The sequence below is a fragment of the Eleutherodactylus coqui genome, chromosome 3 (genome assembly GCF_035609145.1).
Source record: "Eleutherodactylus coqui strain aEleCoq1 chromosome 3, aEleCoq1.hap1, whole genome shotgun sequence".
Taxonomy (NCBI): domain Eukaryota; kingdom Metazoa; phylum Chordata; class Amphibia; order Anura; family Eleutherodactylidae; genus Eleutherodactylus; species Eleutherodactylus coqui.
The window spans coordinates 98,213,489-98,235,881 of NC_089839.1; the positions used below are offsets into that span (position 1 = coordinate 98,213,489).

The 22,393-nt window shown below is 43.5% G+C and overlaps 1 protein-coding gene across 7 annotated transcripts in view; it reads right to left on the bottom strand.

Annotated features, from left to right (window-relative positions):
* UTRN (utrophin) overlaps nucleotides 1–22,393 on the bottom strand; it is a 701,048-nt gene that overhangs the window by 373,032 nt on the left and 305,623 nt on the right. For all 7 annotated transcript variants that reach the window (XM_066595903.1, XM_066595904.1, XM_066595902.1 and 4 more), the window contains 2 exons: nucleotides 20,271–20,476; nucleotides 11,870–12,024 (listed from right to left, as the gene is read on the bottom strand). In XM_066595903.1, coding sequence (XP_066452000.1) covers nucleotides 11,870–12,024; nucleotides 20,271–20,476 — 361 coding nt within the window. The remainder of the gene's footprint in view (nucleotides 1–11,869; nucleotides 12,025–20,270; nucleotides 20,477–22,393) is intronic.

A 22,393-nucleotide genomic window follows, 5' to 3' on the forward strand; every position in this document is an offset into this window, starting at 1 on the left:
AATTCCCCTGCTACACGCACACTCCCCAGTTCTGACTTATTTTTGGGGGGAAGCGCATTATGGATTCCTTGGAATTGCTTAACAGAGACGCATAAAAATAAACTGCCGTGATGATTTTATTAGCAATTTTTTGAAAACTGAACGTGAATTATGAATGAATCACATCAGGAAGATTGTTTGCAATAATCCCGTAAATTTATGTATATTGATATAACTCTGTACATTTGTAGAATAAGACTCTATTCATTTTTAATTTCTCTAAAGATAGATAGATAGATATCCCTGTAGTAATACAGTACTATACAGAGGAATCCTATAACTGCGTACAATGTGTGTAACATATGTATATTGCACTATGCAGAATAGAGCTCTAATGTTAGAGGCTCTTCTGCATATGTATATTGCACTATGCAGAACAGTGCTCCCATGTTGGAGGTTCTTCAGCATATGTATATTGCACTATGCAGAACAGAGCTCCAATGTTGAAGGCTGCTCTGCATATGTATATTACAGTTTGCAGGACAGAGCTTTGATGTCAGCGGTTGTTCGGCATATGTATATTACAGAATGCAGGACATCACTCCGATGGGTATTCCAGCCTTAAACCTTTGTAATCTAGTATCTGACCTAGTCCAACATTTAGATTTTCCTGCATAGCTCCGATGTTGGGTGACGTCCGACACATGTTTCTAACACTATGCAGAACAGCTTACCAATGTCAGAAGCTGTTCTGCATATGTATATTACACTATGCAGGTCAGCGCTCCGATGTAGCTATGCATCAGAGCCATGCAGGGAAAACTCAATGTCGGACAAGGTCTGAAACTGAATTGGAAAGGGTTAAGGCTTGAATACCCCTTTAATTAAACCTACAATCCACATTGTACCTAAATACCCTCATAAAGAAAGCAGCTTACAGCATATAAAACCAGAAACACTCAGATGCAAAAATCCCAATGGTGCAGAATAAGGATTTTATTAGTATCAAGACATATTTTAGGTGGCATACGGAATACCCTTTTATAGCGTTGTTTGTGTAGATTCATAAAGATGGAACAGTTTTAAAATAGAGTCAAGGATATTTGGAAACAAGTTAATAAATGTTTAATGACACACTGCCATCTGTTACTTAATAATTGATAATATTATTGGATGTTTCAATCACATCATGTTTGTTACAGAATATCATGTAGATTTCCTGCAAACAATTCTTCCTACACAGCGCAACACTCCGATGTTCCTTTATGCCTATATTCAATTAAGTGACTCAATGATGGCGCCGAGCACTGCAGACACTCCAGCCACTTACAATTAATTCAGCAGATAAATCCTAGATTAGTCATTAGTACTGAATCATCCGTCATACTTCTCACACAAGGCCACACATTGTCCGCAAACGCCTGAATTTCTTCTATGCAGCAGATCTACCTTTAGGCCTCTTTCACACGACCGTATGCGTTTTTGTGGTCACCCGTATGCAACGTAAAATCACATGAATGACCGGTCACCACAGTGGTATTTTTCTAGGCGCGATTCTTTTACGACTCCCAAAAATCATTCATCTGAATGAATACACTGGAATGAGAGATAAGCGAGCATACTCACTAAGGGCAAATACTCGAGCAAGTATTGCCTTTTGTGAGTACCTGCGAGGGGGCAGGTACTCCCAAAAGGCAATACTCGTTCAAGTATGTGCCCTTAGCGAGTACGCTCGCTCATCTCTAATTGGAATCCAATGATTTAGATAGTCGCGATTTTTCGGTGTTTTTTCGTATATGGTCACGTGACTAAGGCCTAAGGCCAGTCTCACATGACCAGATTTGAATTGCAGATTGCGTGAGCGTTTGATCCGTGGCAACCCGCAGTTCAATCAAATGCATTAAATTATGCAGTTCTGCTCACATTAACGAGTCAGAATTACGTACTCTGCTTGCAGAAAATGGAACTGTGCATGACGGTGTGCCTAAGTACACAGTTATGAATGAATCTTTTTTGATTATATTGGCAAATTTTACTGCACTTTTTGCGCACACAGTGCATGTTCTTTTGCGCGCAGCAGACAAACACACACCAATTTAAAAAGCTATTTAGCCTAATAAATTTCAGAGGTGTTCTTTTCACAGAATTGCGCAGCGTATTGCATGCACATATGTGCACCCCCCATAGACTTTTATAAAAAAATTTGGGGCGCAAATGCGCAGAAAGATACAGCATGACTTTTTTTCGTTGAGAGCACGCAAAATACACATAAACAATTGGGAAATGAGAAAAAATGGGTTTTATTCTCTGCGTATTGCACGTGTAAATTTTACGCATGGAAAAACGTGTGCAAATATGCCCATGTGACAGCCATATGTGCAAATGTGCATACCCCAGCACAACATATTTCGCTATGAACGAGGTTGATTTGCACAAGTGTCTGCTTAATTTACTGTACTATTTGCACATGCAGGGCATGTTCATATGCACTGGAACACACCCATGTGTGATTAATATCAAAACTACCCATGTGGGCTATATCTATGTGAACTATACCAAAACTACCCATATGGGCTATATCCATGTGGACTATACCAAAACTACCCATATGGGCTATATCCATGTGGACTATACCAAAACTACCCATATGGGCTATATCCACGTGGACTATATCAAAACTACCCATATGGGCTATATCCATGTGGACTATACCAAAACTACCCATGTGGGCTATATCCATGTGGACTATATCAAAACTACCCATATGGGCTATATCCATGTGGACTATACCAAAACTACCCATGTGGGCTATATCCATATGGACAATACCGAAACTACCCATATGGGCTATATCCATCTGAACTATACCGAAACTACCCGTGTGGGCTATATTCACGTGGGCTATACCAAAACTACCCATATGGGCTATAGCCATGTGGACTATACCAAAACTACGCATGTGGGCTATATCCATGTAGACTGGAACAAAACTACCCATGCAGGCTGTATTATATCCATGTGGACAATACCAAAACTACCCATGCAGGCTGTATTATATCCATGTGGACAATACCAAAACTACCCATGTGGGCTATATCTGTGTGGGCTATATGAAAACTATGCATGTGGGCTACAGCCATGTGGACTATACCAAAATGACTCATGTCAGCTATATCCATGTGGGCTGACATGATATAGCCCACATATATACCAAAACTATGCACATGGGCTATACCAAAGCCATACATGCGAGTTATAGCATTATCATTCATGTAAGCTGCACCATAACCATCCAAATGAGCCATACCATAACTATCCATGTGAGGATAAGGAAGGCAATGCAATACCAATAGTAGTGCAAACAAAATGGCTATAAGCGCATTTGTGCCACATATTTGTGCAATGCTTCTTGCATATTTGCATGCACAAATTTTCTGTGTGTAAAGGCCCATTTACACGAGCAGATGATCGCTCAAAGATCGCTAAAACGAAAGTTTGAGTGACAGCATTGAGCGATCATTTTGCATAAACTATTAGGTAGCTACTCAGCTACTTAAGTACCAATTAGGTGTGTAAATGAAGCCTTAGCTGAAATCGGTTAATAGCCAGAGGGCTCTTATCTGCACTCATGGGGAAACAATGCAATCAGTACTCCCCTTTGAGAACTTCTGATAAGAGTGAATGATGATTTTTAGGTTGGACTGAATTTAAGGATCAGCCAGCAGTGCCCGAAAAGCGCACGATGGCCGTGCATTTAGACGCCCTGATGATCGCTAAAATGATCGCCAATTAGCGATTTTTTAGCGATCATCTGCTGGTGTAAATGGGCCTTAATATGCTGTGCAAATATGTTTGTGTGAATCCTTATTGAGAAGTTCATCCATAGACTACAGGCTAGATTCCAGGTTAGTATTGGGAAAGGAAGCCGTTCAGACAATAAGGCCTCCCTCACACAGGGCGTTTGCAGAGAAGCATTCTTTATGCCAGCGTTTTGGCTGCGTTTCCAGCACAGCTGAAAACGCAGCCAAGGATGCTGAAAAAAAACAAAAAAACAATACTCACCTAGCCACTTCCGTCCGGGGCGTGGCCGCTGATTTGGGCTTCCCCTTGCACTCACAAGCCTATTGCCGTAGGCCAGGTTTAAGAACCCCACCTCTAGCAATAGACTGCTGTGATTGGTTCTCGGCGCTGGCTCGATGCCCAATCACTGCCCTTCATTGACAGTCTCAGCCAATCAGAGTTGCAAGCTCTGATTGGCTGAAACAGTCAATGAAGGACTGTGATTGGGCATCGAGGCAGCGCCAAGAACCAATCACAGCAGTCTATTGCTGGAGGTGGGCTTCTCAAACCTGGCCTACGGCAATAGACTTGTGGGTGCAGGGGAAGCCCGGATCAGCGGCAGAGACCAGCGGACGTGACCCAGATGGCAGCGGCTAGGTGAGTATTACTTTTTTTTTCTCTATCTAGTGTAGCTCAGACTGATTTTCGGGGTAAGGCTTATATTGCAAGCCCTCCCCCGAAAATCGTTGTGTGGTTAACTCTGACAAAAACGCGGCAGCAAGTGGTGCCGCGTTTTCAGCAGTGCTAAAACTACTGCTCATTCATTTTAATGGGCGACGCAGGGCTGAAAACGCCCAAAAATAGAAAATGCAACGCTGTCAAAGCGTAGCGTTGGAAACGCTGCGTTTTAAGCCCTATGTGAGCAGCCCAAATGAAATGAATGGGAGCCTTTTACAGTGTTTAGTGCAGCGCTGAAAATGCAGTGCTAAATGCTGTACCAAAACGCCTGTGTGAGTGAGGCCTTACTGTATATGAGAAAACTATTGTTAAAGCAATTCCCTAATATCATTTTAAAAAGCGCTTAAAAACAGAACTCCAACTTAATTACAGTGTAAATATCGCTGCGTTTGTTTTTTTCCACGTATTCCAATCCATTTCTAATATCCAACCTCTAATTACACATGTCAGCTTTTCTAGGAAAGACGATCTAAGCTACAGAGACGGCGGAATAATCTGTAGAATCTATAGAAATATAATTCTGTATTTGTTCTTGTTGCGCCGAGCTCTCGAGAAATCAAAGAAAGACGACAGAAGCAATTGTGTGTTAGACTGTAAGCGACTGTTATGTGCCTTAATCTCTGCTATATCAGTGTAATATTAATGTCAGTCAAGCAATCTGCACACTGTGTTAATAAATTACTTGCAGCTATATAAAGATGCATGGGACGGGACACGGAGTGGCGCAGCAGAAACCCTTAACTACATTGTGGCCTTTGTAGGAGGAAAAATATAGATTATTTATATTAGGAATGAGAAACAAAACGTATTCCAACTCACCGAACAACTGGCGCGATGTGTACTCCATGAACGCTTGCCATCTTAATGAATGTGCTTTAGATTTCTATAGTGCTTTACTTTATTACCTTTTTTTCCTAACACCAGCTTCACACGTGTGTGTGTGTGTATTTGCACGGGCAAAACACGAAAGTCCTAACTGACTGACTGATTCACCATTAATGCTCTAACTTCCCGGTGTCGTACAAACTTGAAATTTGACACGACAATTCTTTAGGTCCTGAACCAGCTTCACGTGTGTGTGTGTGTGTATTTGCACGGGCAAAACACGAACGTCCTAACTGACTGACTGATTCACCATTAATGCTCTAACTTCCCGGTGTCGTACAAACTTGAAATTTGACACAACCATTCTTTAGGTCCTGAACCAGCTTCACACGTGTGTGTGTGTGTATTTGCACGGGCAAAACACGAAAGTCCTAACTGACTGACTGATTCACCATTAATGCTCTAACTTCCCGGTGTCGTACAAACTTGAAATTTGACACAACCATTCTTTAGGTCCTGAATAGGAAAAGTTAAGGGGTCACAAAAGTAAGTGCACCCCTATGTAATGTATCTTCCCGGTGTCGTACAAACTTGAAATTTGGCAAAACTATTCTTTATATCCTGATATGAAAAATAATGGGGCATGCTTTCAATATTTAATTCTAAGCATGAAAAACTGTGAAAATCCGCAATACATGAGAAAGTTCTTTTCTCAGAAACCATAAAGCCTGGAAATGATTTGTATACTGAGGAGACTCTACCTCACCTCTATGTGCATATATTGAGGAGAATATAACTGAATTCTGTGTGCATATACTGAGGAGCATCTACCTCACCCCTATGTGTATATTGTGACAAGTCTGGGATTGAACCTGCAACCTTCAGCTTGTGAGTGAGAGCTTAGGACTGAAAAACCCTGAACTGACAGTAACACAGGTGTGAAAGTAGCCTATGGCAAATTCCTTGGCTGCTGTATACCTTACTTGGCCACTGTAACTCCCCTACAACTATATAACTATATACACGCTGTGGCGTGGGTCCTCCACTTTGGTGCAAATAAAGAAGATGGATCAATATCTCTGCAGCGCCACCTATTGGATAGCAGCATTCATACAAGTCAATGTGAGACTTGCTGGTTTTCCTCTGATATGTGACGCACAACACCTACTTTGTATATTTCACATGATTATAGTTCTCAGATCTCCACTTTTCATAAGGAAACTCTCCATTCTAAATCAACACACATTTCCAGATTTCTTTTCAGCGGGTCTTTAATCAAGTGCACTATTATTTTACCAGCCAATTAAGGTTTTCCTTATTCTGTACATGTCGCATCAAATCAGGAAAGCTGATTATAAACATAGGCGAATTCAGTATAAGCAAATCATTCCACAAAATTAAGCGACATTTAGGAAAACACTGCAGAATTTTAAAACATGTTAAACGATGAGATTTTAACAACTCTCTGACAGTCAATATGTCAAGCTCTTCACAAGAGTATTATACAAATATGAGCTCTCTAGTCCAATTAACACCGCTCAGCCAGGTTAGTCCAGTACATTAGCTTTTATTTGTGACTTCTTATTGGAAGGCATTCAAAAAAACATCACAGAGCGGCGCACAATGTATGAAATATTCAAGAGGACGTCCGGTCTAATGTGAATCAAGTTCTATCATTCGTCAATGAAACGTTCTGCAACTTTCTACTCTACTTTGTGTTTGTTTGAGTTTTATGTTGCTGTGTTTACCTTACAAAGGATTGCGTAAACTGATACACTGTAACAAACTGCAAGCAACACAAAGTCATGACAGTCAGTCAAGTTCTGAATGTAAACAAGAATGCGAAGTATTGGAACCCGAGTAGGGCTTGTTCACATCACTTGGAAGATTCCATTTGGAACCTCCGTTGCTAAATTCAGTTGAAAAAATAGTGCAGGTCAATGAGATTTGCTCAGTACCAGAGGCGTAACTGTAGAGGATGCAGGGGATGCGGTTGCCCCCCCCAGGAGCCTTAAGGGGTCCATAAGGCCTCTCTTCTCAATATAGGGAACCCAGTACTATGAGTAAAGCATTATAGTTGGGGGCCCTGTTACAAGTTTTGCATCGGGGCCCGGGGGCTTCAAGTTACGCCTCTGCTCAGTACCATTCGGTTCCGTCATATGATGGTTCTGATCTGCCACTGGTGCAATTCTTCTGTTCATACAATGAAACAGGAAAACTAACCAAAAATGCCAAGGTGAATGAGACCTTAGATGGGGTCCATATGGGATAGAATTTCTGTGCGGATCCTTCATTTACAGTAGTAGCAAAGTGGACAAGATTTTGAAAATCTCGTCCACAAGCTGTGAAAATACCCCCAAACAAAGCCTGTGCGGACTTCAATTTTATCGCTGCGGACCTAACCCCCTTTCAATGAGGGTGTGAAACCCCACAGAAACTTGTGATAAAATCTGCTTCAAAATCCGCACCAAATGGTGCAAGTTTGGAAGCAGGCTTCCCGCTGCGGACATACTGCTGACAATCAGCCCATGTGGACCCAGCCTTAGAAGATAGTGTCTTTGTTAAGAGGTCAGTATGCTGCAAAATGTCTAACCAACAATTACAAAAATCTAATTATTTTAAATGAATTGTCCATGATTAGAAAAGCATGGTTGGTGTCTATGAAAAAAGCTCCTCATCTATATATATGTGGTCGTTGGTTATGCAATTCAGTACCATGGAAGTGAATGGGGCTGAGCTGCAATACCACACACAACGTTTGGGAAGGTATGGTGTAGTTTTTGAGAGAAAGGAACCATGTTTTTCTAATTACGGGCATCTGTCACATTAAAAATGCGGTCCAGTCAGGGCAGCATTTTATAAAGCAAGGGGAGCTGAGAAAAGAGATTTAGAAATTTGTGAGAAAGGATTCAGTAAATTGCCAATTTATTTAGTTAAATCTGTATTCTGGGTTTATGGGTCCAGCGGGCGGTGCTATCAGTGACCGGCACCCTTCCCTATATAAGTATATGTACAGAGATAATGGTCCATCAGTAAATAGTACCACCTACTGGACTCCTTAGCACAGAATAAGCAGAGGTTTGAACAGTTCTGATGGATAGATGAGAGCTTTGCAAGTTATGTTTTCAGAGAATTCCATAGTTTCTACCATAAGCAGGATAGTAGAAGAATAGTGGAGCAATCCCGGCAAAAAAATAGACAAAGAAATTGAGGACCATGTCCTTTTTTGAAGAGCGGTGAGCTGAAATTTTTTAATAAAGGGAAAACCTGACCTCAAGTATCATCATTCCCAACTGGGTAAATGATGAGACAACAAATGCCAAAATGGTTGAAAAATTTGGCTATAAGCCGCGACCTATAAATGTATATAATCACATGAGATTTGACAAAATTTATTAAACCAGTATATATACACGTTTCGAGGTCAGCAGACCCTTTCCTCAGTAATTGCTGGATGCTGACGGTGTGTTTGAGAGTAGATTCAGCATACCAAATTTTCTCACAACCACGCCGTCAGCATCCAGCAATTACTGAGGAAGGGGTCTGCTGACCTCAAAACGCATATATATGCTGGTTTAAACAATAGAGAAGTTGGGCAAATATCCATCTCATGTGATTATACGTCGATGGGCCGCGCCAAAATTTTCTACGATCTTGGCCTTTATAATTTCTACCATGAAAGTAGTAGCATTGTTCAATCGCTGGAAAATAAGAGAACTGTGATGGCAATCTGGGTTGTACTGGGGGATCCCAAACCCAAATTCCACCTTGAAGATGACGAAGTGTTAAATATGAAAAACAACCATTTCCCAACATGCCGCAGCACCAGAATACACCCACAAAACTACAGTCCAATAGAAAATGACAAAGTTAGAAAAAAAACAAAACAAGGAAAAATATCCATGATGCATCTGCTCTTACCTCCCAATCTTAGAGTTTAGTACTATGCTTTTATGAGTCTCGCAATATGAGCCTGTGCTTAGTAAAGGCTTCTGTTTTCACAAACATGGCTGCCACTTTTTTATAGTATTCAACTAGTTGCCCCTCAGATAATATAACATTTTATTACACCTACATATACAGTCCTCTACAGTCAAACAAGTCTTTGATCGTAAGTGGAATTGTTCTTCAGTTAAACACAACATCTCATTTCCAAGTCTCAGTCCTGCTGTAGCACAAATAATATTCATACTAGTTCTATCAATCTGTCAACGAGTGACAGCATAGTAACGGAGACTGGGAAAGTTATGGTCTTATTCCGCGATGATATGCACAAAAATGCATTTACAAAAATAAATACATTTATCTTGCCATAATCCATTCATGCCCAGCGAACCAATAAAGTTAGGAATAAAAAACATGTACGCTGAGCCCTCTTAGGCCGCAGGTAAACGGGCAGGTCGGATTCCATGGGCAGGAGCCCGCAGCGGAATCCCACCCTGCCCGCGGGAGAGGACAGTACTTACTTGTCCAGATCCTCTGCGTGGTTGTGCGGGTCTCTCCATCTTCTTCACTGCAAATGCGGGCTGGTGCGCCGCCGCACGTGCACAGTGGAGTTTTTAAAAAAATTTTTTAATCCCCTGATTTCCCCACATGATCAGCGGCATGTCCGCAGTGTCAGCTGTGAGTGTGATGCAGATTGGACGGCTTCCATTGACTTCAAAGGAAGCTGTCTGTACAGGATCCGCAGAAAAATGGAGCATGCTGCGATTTGTATCCCAGCGTGTGTGATCCGCAAATCAGGAAAAATGACATCCACAGGTATTTAATTACCTGCTGATGCCTATTGATTGTCTATCGGCTAATTGAACTGTGGATCGCACGTGCGGGTGACATGCGCGGCTTCCGCAATTCAATTATGCCTCTGGCATGAGGCCTGAATGACGTTTTGGCATAATAAATTCAGGTTAAAATATAGTTTATGTATTACTAAATGCAGATGGGGATTAAATTAAATTAATTTCCCATTTTATATATATGAGGACACGTGATGAGGGTGAATTCACTGGGAAAAAGAGATGCTACTTGGAATAGTCAGTGGTAAAAGGAAACTGGGAAGACATGAGACACGTTGGCTGGACCCCATCAGGAAGGGCATGGGAATGGACATCAGGTAATTAAAAGCAGCTGCACAGAAAAGAGAAGGATAGAGAGGGCCGGCCCACAGAGTATCCAAGAGTCGGACATGACTGAATGGATAGAATTGGAATACACATATACACACATAGGGGTGGGCAAAAATATGGAAACACCATACGAAATGCATGGAATTTTAATCATTAGCACTGAGCTGCCCTTTTGACCCCTGGTTGGCTGAGAGCTTTCCTGCCGAAACACCGTACGAAATTCATGCCTTAAATTACATGGGATTATACATTATATTTCAATAAAACATGTAGAGACCGATTTTTAATATGACAAAGATGCTGCCTGGAAGCATCTCACTCGTGGGTAGGAATTCTGTATTCCGTGAGTGGAAGAAAAATTACGGCATGCTCTATTTTAGCGTGGATTCCACGCAGATGGACTTAATAGATGTATATGGATGTGAGCGATCCATAGCCCATACGAAACTAACATTGCGTATGAGTGGCGGAAACGCTCACAACTTGATAGGAAAATAGATAAAAAAGCCTGAATGCTGGCTGGAGAGCAGAGAGAGATCTTTCTTCTGCACAGTGTACATGTGCGTGGAAAAATAAAAGCATCTGCGATATTCTGCTATTATTCGAAATGACTTTCCACAAAAAAGCGCAAGCTTTCCACTGTGAAAATCCACTTGCGGAATCCGACCCGTTAGTGTGAGCCTGGCCTTCAAGATTTCTGTGTCTCTGCTCTGTTTTTGCAAGAGAAAAACTGAAATGAAAGATAAAAAAAGATCTATTTGTATCCCCATTGAGTTCAACGGGGGGAGGGAGGGGGGTCTAAAAAAAAAACATGGAGCAAATGGAAATGTTTCAGTTATTTCCATCTTGTTAGGTTTTTGGTTTTTTAGGGGTTTTTTTGGAAAAAAAACTGACGAAATGGAAGCAAACGGAAGCCATTTTTTCTTCTCTTGACCCCAATTGAAGTCAATGGGGAAAAATACAGATCTGTTTTATTTCAGTTTCACTCTTCCAAAAACAGAGCAGAGGGACGGAAACCCTGAACTGACCCTAACGCAGGTGTGACAGCAGCCTAAAGGTGCTTTAAGATGGAATGATTATCGTTCAAACAAGTGAAAGTTGACGATAATAGTTCGATCTACACGCGAGCCAATGACTGAATGATGAATGAGAATCCTTTGTTTCTTACTCGTCATTTATTTTATGTAGGCATAAAATTCATTGTTGACCTGTTAACCTCTCGTTTAATCTTTTACATAGCGAATGTGAACGTTGAATGAGTCAATGATGATTCTGCCTGCCTAAATAGGCTACACGGGAGCGAATGAGCTAGCGGTGACGTCACCGGATTGTTCGCTTGTGCAAATGACAAGCACCCTAACTGAGCCAACAAATCACATGTGAGGCTATTCACACTGGTAAGTATATTCGCCTGTACTCACCTCTTATTCATGTTCACCCAATTCATGTATAAGAGGTCGCTGGCTTCCTTCACTTTCCTTGTGTCGTCAGAGTTGTAGTCACGGAGGAGTTTGTTTGAGAGGTCATTGAATGTGTCCATGACAATCTCACCCTTGTGCAGGTCTTGCACTATTACCTGTGAAAAGGGAAAGTTTTAAAAAGTTAGACAGGTGAGGTCAGTGTATCAGTGTAAGTTAGACAGGTGAGGTCAGTGTATCAGTGTAAGTTAGACAGGTGAGGTCAGTGTATCAATGCTTCTCCAGGAGAGCGATATCCATGTCGTACTCAGCTACAGACACTAATCTAGGTCTTTGGCATGAGAATTGGAAAAAAATTAGCAATTACTGGTGCCAGAGGCATAAACAACTGGGGTTGGGGAGTCATTAGGGGGTCGTTAACAGAACGTATAGTTCGTCAGCATACAGAATTGATTCGAATTGTAAAACTGCTGCCAAAATCTATAGCAGTAATATTAAGCTGAAGTAGTTCAGTGAGCAGCATGATATGTACATTAGGTAAGCGCCGGCCTGGATAGCGGCACCGCTATATTATATATGACATTATATATTGAATTACAGAGGGAACTGGTGAGCACAAATGGATAGAAGCATTAATGAGTGTCCGGATAAAACATGACTTGGATCTGCGAACATCTAGCACTAGAAAGCTCAGATATTCCGCTGTGCTCTCAACTTAACATTAGTTTTATTACAAATATTGTTTCCCAGCTGTGTTGTAATGGCGCCCTCTATTGTTCCACAGTAGCAACTACATGATGATCCTATACATTTTTAGCAGCAAATATTTTAGGAAGGATGACACAGAACTGAACACCCTAAAATATAGAACATTTTCACATTGGAAATATATTAAAAGTTTTAATTAAAATCAGCAGGATTTTGCCATTTTTTATGGGGGGAATAAGTTGTCCTGGAAACAAACTCTGCTTTTAACATCCTTTATGCATAATCCCTGAGGCCCCCTTCACACGAGCCTACGCAGAGTGTACAACATATCGATTTCAACGGGTACATTCACATGCGAATATTTTACAGTCGGTCAAGCAAAAGAACCCTGAAAAAATGCAGTGTGCTCTATTTTCTTGCGCACTTACACACCCAAACTCCCTATAGAAATTAATAGGGATGAACAAATGTGTGCAAAATACTTATTAGACTAATTAGCCATTTCAATCGGTGCGTCTTTGTTTTCAACACGCAAATGAACATCTCTTGTGAGTGCAAAAAGTACAGAAAAGTATTCCGATGTTCTCACAAAATAGCATACGGTAGTTCATTCTGCAAATACACTACACTCATGTGCACACAAATATACATATGCTCGTGTGCATCTGGTTTTAGGGTTCTATACTTTTTATTATCGCTTTCTAATATGGAACGTAGTATCACAGCACAAAATGTTTTGGTTCCAGAGAGCTGATCTAAGGGCTCGCTACAGGAAAGGAATGAACGTGCTACATTGTATTTGCTCAAAATGCTGCCATTTAAAAAAAAAAAAAAAGTCATCCCACAAAAACAAGTTGTCATTTCGTTATAGGAAACTAAAGTTATGGCCTTTGAAAGACAAGAAAATAAATAAATACATCACCTTGTCATTAAAAGGGTTGTACGAAGAATGACATCCATAGGATAGTTGAAAAAAATGTCTGATCGTTGCCCTAGATTTTCACCCCTAATATGGATTCCTAAATTAACTAAGACATTCCCAACATCATCATTACCTACATGTCTGCTACTCTATATGTCTGGAAAAAAGTGTCCACAAACCACAGTCTTCTCCTTCTTCGAATCCGGGTGGTCCCGCGCCGAAACGGGTTGTTTTTTTTTTCAGCCCCCCCCCCCCCCGTTCGGCGCGAGACAACCCCGATGCAGGGGTTAAAAAAGAACACCGGACAGCGCTTACCTGAATCCCCGCGCTCCGGTGACTTCTTACTTACCTGCTGAAGATGGCCACCGGGATCTTCTCCCTCGGTGGACCGCAGGGCTTCTGTGCGGTCCATTGCCAATTCCAGATTCCTGATTGGCTGGAATCGGCACGTGACGGGGCGGAGCTACACGGAGCCACATTGAGAAAAGAAGAAGACCCGGACTGCGCAAGCGCGTCTAATTTGGCGATTAGACGCTGAAAATTAGACGGCACCATGGAGACGAGGACGCTAGCAACGGAGCAGGTAAGTGAAAAACTTCTGATAACTTCTGTATGGCTCATAATTAATGCACAATGTACATTACAAAGTGCATTATTATGGCCATACAGAAGTGTATACCCCCACTTGCTTTCGCGGGACAACCCCTTTAAACTACCTCTGGAAGTGATTCAATGACTAATTCCAGATATAGGCTTGGCTACATGGCAAGCTAGGGGGATTCATCGAGTAGGAGATATATTTGAAAACTCAACGCTTGTGTCATTCACTCGTATACACAACATATTTCATATCCCGTATAAGGAATTTTACAAGCACTTACAATTCAGACACTTCCTTCAATCTTATATGCCTCCTATTGTTTTGCACATTAAGGTGCGTTTGGGCCCTGGTGTTGCTCTTCTGTCGTAAGACGTAGAGGACAACACATCTGCTGATCTTCTCATTATATCCCATATCTTAACAGCTCCCAGAACATCTATAGAAAGACGATGAAGGAATGCCAAAGTTTCATCCTTGTCGGACATTTTCCTGATGGTTCAGCATAGTTGTATAATGGAACACATGATTGCAGCTAGACTTGATTCTCTAGCTGGGTTTAAAACTCAGTGGGCAAAATGGCTTGATTTTTCAGGATATAATTGTTAACTTTCTTAAAAGATAAAACAATCATTCGCTATTCTATTGTCAGTCTGTGAAGATTCTATGGTATATCATACCCTATACACATTGTAGCTTCCTATGTGTGCAACCTACTATTGGCAAAAGTGTCTGATGCTGGCAAGGCCATCCTCAGCCCTTAACCGTTATATCCTTGGACCAAATTTCAAGTTCACTTTTATTAGCTTACACCTGTTACTCTTGTAGTGACCAGGAGTAAGAACTTTGGGAGAGAGAGAGAGGGGAACAAAAATGGTGGGTAATGATGGCTCTACCATCGCCTCTCGTCATATCCCAAAACATGGTCTGGCCTGGTAGCATGCAAGAGTAAAATTTATTAGCGGGGCTAGTAGAGAAATGATAACTCAACAGTTCACGTGATGCCAGTGCCCCTTTCCAGTAACGAGTCATCGAAAACCAAATAAAGACTCCACAATCAAAGGGTAGTTTTAAAACTAGAGGCACACGTTTTTTTCTGGATGGTTTCAACTTTGATTTTCCAAGTACAATCTGGCAACAGTCTTTGGTACAGTATTTCATTACCTTCCGACACACTTGCATTAAACAGACACTCTTCTTCTGAGATACAGTAATCATCAGTCTCAGTTATTTGATGTAAGGTTCTTGAGAGAGCGCTCCAGAGATGGAGAAACAAACACAAGCAGTCTTTTCTTACTCTTCATGCACTTTCCTCAGTGACCTAGCGATATTCATGGGCAAACACTCACAACAGAACTTGTCCTCTGACTTGCTGGAGCAGAGTTGGTACTGTTACCATACAGTGCGGCATGGGGTCCCGCGGTCGGCGCGCGTCGCTCCGGCGTCGGCTCCAGCAGCCTGGAGCCCTGTGTCGAGGTCATCCCAGCAGCTTGGGTTGGCCAGTGGGCGGCGGCGGCGTGGGCGTGCCCGCCCGTAGGGTGACGCCCGCACTCCTCTGTGCTTCTTATACAGCAGTGGGTGGAGTTGCCTCCTCCCACTCTCCGCCCCTGGGCGGAACCTTGTGGTTAAAAGACTGGCAGTGAACTGAGCTCATTGCCAGTTATTGGTTCTGCATGCACCTAGCCAGTCTGTCTGTGGTTCTCCTCAGCCAGTCCCTAGTTGTCGGTCAGCTCCCTCTGGTCCCCTATTACTCTGTCTGTTTGTGTTGGTTCTGTTTGCCTCTAATCTAGTCTGGCCCAGTCAGCACTAGTTGCTATCCAGCACCATGCCAGTTTGCCTGTGAGTCCCATCTCCAGCCTTGCAAGTTTTGTTGGTCTGATTCATCTGCCTCCTCTGTCGGCACTCTGTTTCCCCCATTAGGTAGTTTCCTGCTTGTCAGTCGCCAGGTCCCTAGCCAGGGCAGGGACCGCCGTCCAGTTGTCCGCCTGGGGTTAGCCAGGGCCGAGGCAAGTAGGCAGGGACAGTGGGGGTGCGGGAGATCAGGGCACCCCAACTGGCGCTCGGGGGGCAGAGTGCCGTAACATAATAACTGGCCCTTAAAATACTGTTTTTCTTTTCATGGCGGCGATCAGCGCCCTTGCAAACCAGCTGCAAGACCTGGTGCCGGTGATCCAGGATTTGTCAGCTCGCATGGTGGCCCAGGAGCAGTGGGTGTTGTCGCAGGGGCAGAACGCCTCTACCTGTCCCGAACCCAAGTGCCCTCTTCCTGAGGTGTTCTCTGGGGAGAGGAACAAGTTTTTCGTTTTTCAACAGGCGTGTCGCCTGTTTTTTCGGATGCGTCCCCGCTCTTCCGGCTCGGAGGTCCAGAGGGTCGGGCTCATAATGTCCCTGCTGCGGGGCTCTGCCCAGACTTGGGCCTTTTCCATTCCCGAGGGTTCCCCCTCCCTGCAGTCGGTGGACTCCTTTTTTCAGGAACTCGGGGGTATCTTCGATGAACCGGACCGAGTGGGGTTGGCGGTTGCTGGCGCTGCATCAGGGGTCGCTTTGTGTGGAGGATTATTGCTCCAATTTCAGACGCTATGCGGGTGATACTGCATGGAACGATAGTGCCCTGAAAGACGTTTTTATGCAAGGTCTCTCAGACGCGGTCAAAGAACTGTTGATCTCCCATCCTGTCCCCGGGTCCTTAAAGGAGGCTATGGAGTTAGCAGTGAAGGCAGATAGGAGGCTCAGGGCTGGGAAGCAAGATAGACCGACCCATAGAGTCAGGGAGGTCATTTGTCCTGTTCCCTCCCCGTCCGTACCAGTCTCTGTTCCCGAACCTATGGAACTGGACCCGCTGGACCCCAAGGAGCGACGCCGGATTCGGTTATTACATAATCTCTGTCTCTACTGCGGGAAAGCTGGACATCGGGTGATAACTTGCCCCTGGAGGCCTCAGCGTCCACAGTCTGAATCGGCAGAAAGACTTCCAGTCCTAGGCGACTGCAGGGAGGGTCGCCTAGGACCTCAGGTACGTCCTAGACTTCTGATACCCTGCCAGGTTAGATTCCGGAACTTCTCCCGCCTAGGGCAGGCGTTTATTGATTCCGGAGCAGCTGCTAACCTGATGAGCATGCGTCTCGTTGAGCCCCTGAGGGCTGAATTTGTGGCGCTGAAGACGCCAATTCGTTTTGCTAGCATTGATGCTACTCCTCTTGCTTCGGGCTTGGTTTGATGGAGGACCCCAGTGTTACAACTCATGGTGGGGGGTCGCCATTCGGAAGGTCTATCATTCCTGGTGATGGAGAAAATGTCGGTAGACATGGTACTAGGGATGCCGTGGCTGGCGTTGCACAACCCCCAATTCGATTGGGCCACTGGGGAGCTAACCCAGTGGGAACCGTCCTGCCATAGCCATCGTGCTCCCCCTCCCCCCTGCTCAGTCGAACAGAAGGGGTACCGGTCCTCTGGAAATCGCAAAAGGAGGGGTCGCACGGGGTGCCATAAGTCTTTGTCGAAACCTGTTGTCTCTTCGGTGATGCCCACCTCCGGTCCCCCGCCGCCCACCCTGGTCTGTGATGAAGTTGAACACAAGGCCTAGGAGGTCCTGGATTCTTGCCGGGGTCCAGGAACCGTACAATATTTGGGGGCCCGGAAGAGTTTTTTGGAGTATGATAGCTCAGATGACAGTGATTTTAAAGTTAGAGATGCCTCAGATTTTGAAGGCAGCGTCATTGGTAGCGAGGATGGGTCAAAAGACAGTGGCGAATGGTTGGACATTGACTCGGAAGACGACCTGAAACATGACGATATGTCAACGGTTGGCCCTGAAGGAAATGGGGCAGCCTCAGACTACCGAAGTCATGGACCTGAGGATCAGTCCATGGTGTCCGCTCAGGAGGGTCACATTCTCGGGTTGGTACAGCGTTTTCACAGCCTTTGCCTGGATAAGCCTGGTCGAGTTTCCGGGGGCCCGGAGGTCCCCCGTCAGAGGGGGGGTAATGTTACCATACAGTGCGGCATGGGGTCCCGCGGTCGGCGCGCGTCGCTCCGACGTCGGCTCCAGCAGCCTGGAGCCCTGTGTCGAGGTCATCCCAGCAGCTTGGGTTGGCCAGTGGGCGGCGGCGTGGGCGTGCCCGCCCGTAGGGTGCCGCCCGCACTCCTCTGTGCTTCTTATACAGCAGTGGGTGGAGTTGCCTCCTCCCACTCTCCGCCCCTGGGCGGAACCTTGTGGTTAAAAGACTGGCAGTGAACTGAGCTCATTGCCAGTTATTGGTTCTGCATGCACCTAGCCAGTCTGTCTGCGGTTCTCCTCAGCCAGTCCCTAGTTGTCGGTCAGCTCCCTCTGGTCCCCTATTACTCTGTCTGTTTGTGTTGGTTCTGTTTGCCTCTAATCTAGTCTGGCCCAGTCAGCACTAGTTGCTATCCAGCACCCTGCCAGTTTGCCTGTGAGTCCCATCTCCAGCCTTGCAAGTTTTGTTGGTCTGATTCATCTGCCTCCTCTGTCGGCACTCTGTTTCCCCCATTAGGTAGTTTCCTGCTTGTCAGTCGCCAGGTCCCTAGCCAGGGCAGGGACCGCCGTCCAGTTGTCCGCCTGGGGTTAGCCAGGGCCGAGGCAAGTAGGCAGGGACAGTGGGGGTGCGGGAGATCAGGGCACCCCAACTGGCGCTCGGGGGGCAGAGTGCCGTAACAGGTACATTCCCTCTACGCTGTAGTTAAGCAGGGGAGTGTGTAGCATTCTCTGCCAACTCATCCTCCAAGAAGTGATGCATCTCAACCATAAATGAGATGAGTCCAGACGGAAGCATCAGAGCTTCAGCCTCCTGCTCACATATCCTCCATCTCCGACTACATCTTTCCTTACCCTCTTTTCTCTACTAACTAACTCCACCCCCAAACATTCTACCACATCACATCACACAGAGCAGGTTAGGGAGACAGTCACGCGGACACCACCAAGATTGGTGACACTAACACAAGACATTGACCCCGAGAGGTCACCACAAATAACACACACACAAATGCACAAGGACAAATCCATATGGGGTGGACAAGAGGGTCCCTAACTCTGGGCCACTACAGTCTTCCCACCCCCTCTGTTAAACCCTCTTTCTCTCCAGATGATCTTCAATACCGATTCCTGATGTTGATTGCATTAATGGAACGATACAACTTATAAGATGTAATTATCCCTATGGCATGTTAGTGTTTTATGAGGTGCAATTACTACAGATAGCGCATGACAGGTTATAATTGAACATCATGTTTTTTGCATTTTTTTCCTTGTTTCCATATGTTGTACATGAGCACTGCGTTTATGCAATTTGTATAGACAGCATTATTTAAAACGATAAACTATTTAAAAAAAAAAAGTTTTATCGGTGGGGGTCTCACTGCTGAGACCTCCACCGATCCCAAGAATGGGGGTTCTGTGTCCCTCTTTCCTCCTGAATGCAGCCACAGCAGTGATGAGGAGAAGGAATGGATTGGTGCAGCTCTATTCATCTTTGATGGGACTACCGGAGTTAGCTTAGCATTTGTACTTGACTACTTCTATCAGCCCCAATGAAATTTAATAGAGCAGAGGTGTGCATGTGTGATTGCCACTTCATTCAATGTCCACATCACTGCATGGTGGGTGCAGCAAACTGAAGTAAGGTGGACATGGGACCCCTGTTCTTGGGATTTGTGAAGGTCATAGTGATGTTACCCCCACCAATCAAACTTATCACCTATCTTGTGGTTAAGCGATAAGTCAATCTGGGTACAACCTCCTTTAAAAGATATTCCAGAAACTAGGCAGATTTTTTCAGAACTTCCTAAACATCTCAAGTCATTGCTTTTATTCCAAAAGGAATTGTTGATTTGAACTCCAGACCTTTTCTTTGCCGACCTGTGGCACCTCTGGTACAGCCATATCTCTGCAGCTTTGTAAAACAAGTTATAACATTGTATTGCAAAATTACATGTTATCACCTTATGCAGGATAGACCTTTTTCACTTGAATTGCCAGAATACCCCTTTAAATGCTAAACTAGGCCTTAAAAAGTCAAAAAAGGAGATCAAATGGTACAGAGTATTGGAATTATGAGAAAGGAATAAAGTGTATGATCACAGGATGAGAGAGCAGGAGATAAGTAGAAGGGAGAAGTTTAGAAGGGTGAAGAGAGGGCTGGATGAGAGCGGGCGTTCACCTTGTTATCTGAAATCTGTTTGACCAGTGTGTCTTTGGATGTCTGAGTGAGGGTGTAGAGTCGGAAGTCGGTCTGGTCCAGGACACTTTGGATTTCCTTCCTCAACTCATCCCACTTGATGCTGTCCGCCAGCATGTCTTGTAGCTGTGTCTGGCGCATCTCTACACCGTGCAATGTACTGTCCCAATGGTTCTTCAGCTTCTCCGCTGTGTTATTGGAATATAATAGGATATTTATAAATAAGTACATCGTAATAACAGACAGATAAACACATACAGAAAACAATAAGCCAATTCTCCATGAATTCATATGTGGTTGCTTATTTGCGTATGTATACTGTTTTATCCTCCAATCATATCAATATCCATCTATATTGCTGCGTGTAAACGATTAATTCAATCGATAGATCTGTCTCAAGTAGCAAAAAAATGCATGTGAGGCTGCCTTCACACCTGCATTTGAGTCAGTTCAGGGTTTCCATCTCTCTGCTTGGTTTTTGAAGGAGAAAAACTGATATAAAGTGGAAAGAATGATCTACTTATACTCCATTGATTTCAAAGGGGTTAAAAAAACAAAAAAAAAGAAACAGAAAAATTAATAATTAATGTTAATAACCAATGATTGTTCTGAGGAAACGGCATCCAAGAGATGATAGAATCACAGGAAAATGGAGGACTTATTTTCTTCAGATAAGAAGAAACACAGTTTTTCATGATTAACTGTTCCAATCTTCATGTCTGTAAACAACCTACCAACATCTACATACTCCAACAGACTATGCTATGTCCCGAACAGCTCTCGTAAAATGGATCACTGATATTCCAGAGCTAACTGTCCCATGCCTAGAGAAGGCCCTAAAATACAGTTGGCACTCCCTCCCGTCGAGTTGCTACATTGAAATGACTCTACACCTCTGCCATAGGGCATATATCACCCCTCCAAGAGGATTCAAAATGGGAATATACGGTACCCAAATGATAAATGTCCCCGATGTCGGGAGGCAGGGCAGGGTCTTCCCTATCATGTTTATATGGTGTACACACTGCTGCAAAAATGACATGATAACTTTATTCTATGGGTCAGTACGATTACGATGATACAAAATTTATACAGTTTCTCTCTGCTGTACTACATATAAGAAAATTTCTTCGGAAAAACAAAAAAATAACTTTCTGCCACCATCTTCAGACAGCCATGACTTTATTTTTCCGTGTGACGCCAAGCAGGAGATCACGTGCGTTCAGCAGCAAGGTCAGATGGGCCGGCAACCAATGTTACAAGAGACAAAATTTTGGCTAAAAAAAAAGCCTTACTCGAAATCATTCTTAGTGGATGCCAATGCTAGTAGATGTTTTACTGTACACACACACAGTATAATTATACTAAAGTAGACATAATGAGCAGCTGCTATAATGAGAGGGCCCCATTGCAAATACCAATTAGCAGAGCGACCTTTTACCGGTCCCATTCTCAGACATGACTAATGTTCTTTTGGTCACAATATTAAATGCGATTGCAGAGCTCCATTCACTGCTCTTGATACTGTATAAGCAATGGGTAATTATAATTGAAATGTATTATTGGCACTTTTCCGCTGCCTTTGAAGTCCCAAATGGAGAAAAGGCAAGGAAATGGAATTCTAATTTTGGGTTTCCTGTAAGATGCTTACCATGCACTGGTGCGTGACAATAATTCATGTGTTACTCAGAATGTAGAAAATGCTATTTTTGTATTAAGAATGCATAAAAGTGTAGATTGATTTAGCCGTTGTAAAAATAATTGAAATCAGCAAAAGCCAGCATGTAATAGTAAAGCACTGAAGCGTCACTTTGCTTGGCGGCAAACGATTCACACTTTCCAAGATAAGACACTTTTAACTATAACATGTCCAAACACAGTTACATCTCTAAAGAAATACATACTATCTCAAACTGTTGAGGATCAACATATATTTGTATCGCCATTTCGGGCTTTATTGACAAAAAATGCTTTGTAATTTTTCACATGCACCACTTAATCCCTTAGTGGTGGAGCATTTTTTACGTTTTTTTCATATTTGTTCTTTCCTCCCCCCCTTTTAAAAAATCATAACTCCTTTATTTATTCATCGACATAGATGGTAC